Source organism: Oncorhynchus nerka, linkage group LG12 (genome assembly GCF_034236695.1).
Source record: "Oncorhynchus nerka isolate Pitt River linkage group LG12, Oner_Uvic_2.0, whole genome shotgun sequence".
In the NCBI taxonomy this organism is placed as follows: domain Eukaryota; kingdom Metazoa; phylum Chordata; class Actinopteri; order Salmoniformes; family Salmonidae; genus Oncorhynchus; species Oncorhynchus nerka.
The window spans coordinates 31,192,994-31,198,993 of record NC_088407.1 but is presented as its reverse complement, the minus strand read 5'-3'; the positions used below and the strand labels follow the sequence as shown (position 1 = coordinate 31,198,993).

General features: G+C 40.6%; 1 protein-coding gene across 2 annotated transcripts in view; it reads right to left on the bottom strand.

Moving 5' to 3' along the window:
* Window positions 1-488: 488 nt before the first annotated feature.
* Window positions 489-6,000, bottom strand: part of LOC115138113 (zinc finger protein 436-like) — a 50,111-nt gene continuing 44,599 nt past the window's right edge. For both annotated transcript variants that reach the window (XM_065025480.1, XM_029674611.2), the window contains exon 2: window positions 489-3,251. In XM_065025480.1, the coding sequence (XP_064881552.1) occupies window positions 2,389-3,251 (863 nt within the window). In that variant the 3' untranslated portion in view covers window positions 489-2,388. The remainder of the gene's footprint in view (window positions 3,252-6,000) is intronic.

The window sequence follows — 6,000 nt, the reverse complement described above, 5'->3', positions numbered from 1 at the left end:
AAACTACCTGCCCTACAGGTCACCTACACCACCCGATGTCACAGGAAGGCCAAAAAGATCATCAAGGACAACAACCACCCGAGCCACTGCCTGTTCACCCCACTTATCATCCAGAAGGCGAGGTCAGTACAGGTGCATCAAAGCTGGGACCGAGAGACTGAAAAACAGCTTCTATCTCAAGGCCATTAGACTGCTAAACAGCCATCACTAACATTGAGTGGCTGCTGCCAACATGCTGACTCAAATCTGTTGGATCGGAGGGTGAGGGCTAGGGCCATTCCCCCCAGAAATGTCTGGGAACTTGCAGGTGCCTTGGTGGAAGAGGGGGGTAACATCCCACAGCAAGAACTGGCAAATCTGGTGCAGTCCATGAGGAGGAGATGCACTGCAGTACTTAACACAGCTGGTGGCCTGTTGGGGTTCGTTCCTTGTTCCTTGTCAATCATTGGCTCATTGGTGAAATTAGCATTCAGATAATATCTTTAAGTAAATCAATCATTCATTTATTCATGCAATTGCAGACAGAAGTTGACAACAGGAACATAGCACGCATGTTTCAGAGTAGGTTCTGCAAAATAGAAAAGGGTCCGAGTTGTTTTATTATGCCTACAGTCATATCTTAGTGATGTCACTGCCTATGTCATTACCTTCTACTCATGAGATCAAACCCATGCCTACATAGCTACATAAAGAGTTTCAGTGTTATCTAAAAGCTCAGCAGTAAATGTCCACTCCCCACGTTGATTTATAGTGGAATGTCTGACTAGTCTCTTAGAACTCTGCAGGGGAGTGTAAGAGATATCTCAGTCACATTTCTCAGACCGTTTCTTTATAGGAGGCAGAGACTAGAAAAAAACTGTGGAACAATATTAAACCTTCATAATGAATATATATATTGTTAATCTGTAGTCTAGGACCCTATACATGTAAGGAGGGAGGGGTCTTATAACCCCCCCCCCTTATAGTAATACAACATAAGCATAATCAACTATAATAATACATCAAACATTTGGTACAGCTCCTATCATAACCCCAAGGTGAACCCGACAGGCCATACTGACTGTTACGTTTGATTTTGACCCTCCCCCCCTTTGTTCAGGGACACATTATTCCATTTCTATTAGTCACATCTGTGGAACTTGTTCAGTTTATGTCTCAGTTGTTGAATCTTATGTTCATACAAATATTTACACGTTAAGTTTGCTGAAAATAAACAAAGTTGACAGTGAGAGGACGTTTATTTTTTTGCTGAGATTAGCTATAGGACAGAAGTGTGTTTAAAACACAGGGACTAATATACACAGAAAGCATTTAAAGAGCTCCAATGTTTCAGCTATGTTGGCTAGCAAGTTACCAAGGTGGTTGACTGAATCAGAATGAAAGATGTTGAAGGCGTGCGTGTTGAATATTTATTTTTATGAAATAATTCATGTATTTTTTTAAATATAATAATAATAAGAGAGACATACAAAGATCAGCATGTGTTGATTGATTATTCAGGCTTAATGAGTAAGAATTTTAAAAAGTACACTACACATCCGCATTTAAAGGCAATTTCTTATTCAGTCAAATAAACAGATTAAAAATAAGCCTGTAAATCTAATGCTTCTACATGTAACAATACATACATGTCGTAATCTACAGTTTATAATGAACGTCCACTTATGGAGCAGGCCTTCCACACTCAATTCAACGATTTAGTCATTTACATTTTGCAATATCCAAATCATACACAGTTGCTGTCAAATATATATAGTGCAACCAAGTAATAGCCAAGAACTTTGTCTATGCCATGGCTTTATTTTCTGAATTAAAATTGTAAATGTATGTTTACACAAGTAAAATTGGTTCCGTAATGTTGAAAATCCCAATAGATGTGGAGACCAAAATATTCTTTCAATTTCAACTTACTTTAGAAGTAATAGGGAATTATTCAAGAAAAGTGCAAGGGTGCCTATATATTTGGCCGCAACTGTAATAGTGTTTCCAATAAAAATTAACTTAGCAATACCCAAATCATATTTCAAATTCAAGAGGTTAGAATCAAGAAATACAAAATTCCATTAATCTATATAATCATTAAATAGACTGCATCAAGGTGCCTCACACTACAGAAATAGGAGAAAGGCTCCTGCTCCTATGAGCCGTTCTGGCTCAGAGAAGCCTAGGCTCGTGCAAGGCTACTTACTTATATAATAATTCACATTTTGCAATATCCAAATAACATAATGAACAGCATTGGAGGGTTTATACTTGTATCCAATCAATCAAAACGAAATACACATTAAAATATTTAAATCAGATTTTTAGACATGATCACGTCTCAAGATGGAAAAAACAACAACCTAAGTAATGACTATTTCATGTGGCATAAAAAAAATACCACAGTCAAAAACATAAATCAGAACACAACCTCTCTATTCTCTCATGTGATTTCAGGGCCTCTGACTGGGAAAATGTCTTTCCACAATGAGAACAGTGGTATGTCTTCCCCTCCTGTGTATTTGTATGTATTATTTCATGCTCTTTCAAGGCCACTAACTGGGTAAATCTCTTTCCACACAAGGAGCAGTGGTAGGTGCTATCCCCCCCTGTATGTGTCCTCTTATGCCTACTCAGGCCCCATAACTTGGTAAAACTCTTTCCACACAGGGAGCATTTGTATGGCTTTTCTCCTGTGTGGGTCCTCTCATGCAATTTCAAGGTACCTAACCACCTAAAACTCTTTTCACAGTGGGAACAGTGGTAAGGCTTCTCTCCTGTGTGTATTCTCTCATGCTGTTTCAGGCTCACTGACCCCCTAAAACTCTTTCCACAGTGGGAACAGTGGTAAGGCATTTCTCCTGTGTGTATTCTCTCATGTGTTTTCAGGCTCACTAACCACCTAAAACTTTTTCCACACTGGGAGCATTGGTAGGGCTTCTCTTCTCTATGCGTCCTCTCGTGCCTATTCAGGTCCCCTAACTGGGTAAAACTCTTTCCACAGTGGGAACATTGGAAAGGTTTTTCTCCTGTGTGTGCCCTCTCGTGCGTTTTCAGACTACCTAACCAGGTAAAAGTCATTCCACATTGGGAGCAGTGGTATGGCTTCTCTCCGGAGTGTATTCTCTTATGTATTTTCAGGTTCCATAGCAGAGTAAAACTCTTTCCACACTGGGAGCAGTGGTGTCTTCCTGCTGATTTGGACGTCTCTGGGTCTGGTTCCCCCGAAGGACTCTTTTCGTTGTCAGAGTGACAGTCTGGCCTCTCTCCTGCCAAAGAGAATAATTAAAAAGGGACTTCATTGTCATTTTTTGTCAACAATATTCATAAATTACTCAATGTCGAAGTGGAAGAAAAATGTAATATTTATTTTTTATGGAAAATAAATCACTAATATAACTTGATTAGATAAGTATTCAACATGTATTCAAGACATGTTAGAATTGCCTTTGGCAGTGATTGCAGCTGTGAATCTTTGAGTAAGTATCTAAGAGTTTTGCACACATGGATTTTACAAAATTTGCCATTTATTCTTCAAAAAATTCTTCAAGCTCTGAAGTTGGTTGATGATCATTGCTAGAAAGCCATTTTCAAGCCGATTTAAGTCAATACTGTAATTAGGCCAATCAGGAAGATTGAATTACGTCATGGTAAGCAACTCATGGTTAGAGCGTTAGGCCAGTAACCAAAAGGTTGTTCAATCGAATCCCCGAACTGACAAGGTAAAAATCTGTCATTCTGCCCCTGAGCAAGGCAGTTAACCCACTGTTCCCCGGGCGCCGAAGACGTGGATGTCAATTAAGGAAGCTCCTCGCAACTCTCCGATTCAGAGGGGTTGGGTTAAATGCGGAAGACGCATTTAAATTGAAGGCATTCAGTTGTACAACTGACTAGGTATCCCCCTTTCCCAAATCCAGTATATTTATTTTGCCTTGTGTTTTAGGTAATCGTCCTGCTTAAAAGGTGAATTTGTTACTCAGTGTCTGTTGGAAAGCAGACAGAACCAAGTCTTCCTCTAGGATTTTGCGTATGCTTAGCTCTATTCTGTTTCTTTTTATCCTAAAAAACTCCCTTATCCATGCCAATGACAAGCATACCCATAACATGATGCAGTCACCACAATGCTTGTAAATATGAAGACGTGTACTCAGTGATGTGGTGTATTGGATTTGCCTCAAACATAACACTTTGTAGCAAAAAGTTAATTTATTCCCCACATTTTTTGCAGTCTAACTTAAGTGACTTATTGCAAACAGGATGCATGTTTTGGAATATTTTTATGGTGTACAGGCTTCCTTATTTTCAATCTGTCATTTATGTTAGTATTGTGGAGTAACTACAATGCTGTTGATTCATCCTTGAGCGGTTTCCTTCCTCTCAGGCAACTGAGTAAGGAAGGGCGCCTGTATCTTTGTAGTGGCTGGTTGTATTCATACACCATCCAAAGAGTAATTAATAACTGCACCATGCTCAAAGGGATATTTTACCCATCAACCCAGTGGCAGAGCCCCACCTGTTTTGAGCCCTACCTATTAAGCAAGGAAAAAAATGTATACAGTACCAGTCAAAAGTTGACACAGCAACCCATTCAGGTTATCTTTCATGTTTACGCTTTTCTATAGTCGTGGCCAAAAATTGAGAATGACACAAATATACATTTTCACAAAGTCTGCTGCCTCAACTTGTATGATTGCAATTTGCATATACTACAGAATGTTATGAAGAGTGATCAAATTAATTGCAATTAATTGCAAAGTCCCTCTTTGCCATGCAAATGAACTGAATCCCAAAAATACATTTCCACTGCATTTCAGCCCCGCTACAAAAGGACCAGCTGACATCATGTCAGTGATTCTCTCGTTAACACAGGTGTGAATGTTAACGAGGACAAGACTGGAGATCACTCGGCCATGCTGATTGAGTTCGAATAACAGACTGGAAACTTCAAAAGGAGGGTGGTGCTTGGAATCATTGTTCTGCCTCTGTCATCCATGGTTAGCTGCAAGGAAACACGTGCTGTCATCATTGCTTTGCAAAAAAAGGGCTTCACAGGCAAGGATATTGCTGCCAGTAAGATTGCACCTAAATCAACCATTTATCAGATCATCAAGAACTTCAAGGAGAGCGGTTCAATTGTTGTGAAGAAGCCTTCAGGGCACCCAAGAAAGTCCAGCAAGCGCTAGGACCGTCTCCTAAAGTTGATTCAGCTGCGAGATCGGGGCACCACCAGCACAGAGCTTGCTCAGGAATGGCAGTAGGCAGGTGTGAGTGCATCTGCACGCACAGTGAGGCGAAGACTTTTGGATGAAGGGCAGCAAAGAAGCCACTTGTCTCCAGGAAAAACATCAGGGACAGACTGATATTCTGCAAAAGGTACAGGGATTGGACTGCTGAGAACTGGGGTAAAGTCATTTTCTCTGATGAATCCCATTTCCGATTGTTTGGGGCATCCGGAAAAAAAGCTTGTCCGGAGAAGACAAGGTGAGCGCTACCATCAGTCCTATGTCATGAAAACAGTAAAGCATCCTGAGACCATTCATGTGTGGGGTTGCTTCTCAGCCAAGGGAGTGGGCACACTCAAAATTTTGCCTAAGAACCCAGCCATGAATAAAGAATGGTACCAACAAATCCACAGAGAGCAACTTCTCCCAACCATCCAGGAACAGTTTGGTGACAAACAATGCCTTTTCCAGCATGATGGAGCACCTTGTCATAAGGCAAAAGTGATAACTAAGTGGCTCTGGGAACAAAACATTGATATTTTGGTCCATGGCCAGGAAACTCCCCATACCTTAATCTCATTGAGAACTCGTGGTCAATCCTCAAGAGGTGGGTGAACAAACAAAAAAAAAACAATTCTGACAAACTCCAAGCATTGATTATGCAAGAATGGGCTGCCATCAGTCAGGATGTGGCCCAGAAGTTGATTGACAGCATGCCAGGGCAGATTGCAGAGGTCTTGAAAAAGAAGGGTCAACACTGCAAATATGGACTCTTTGCATCAACTTCATGTAATTG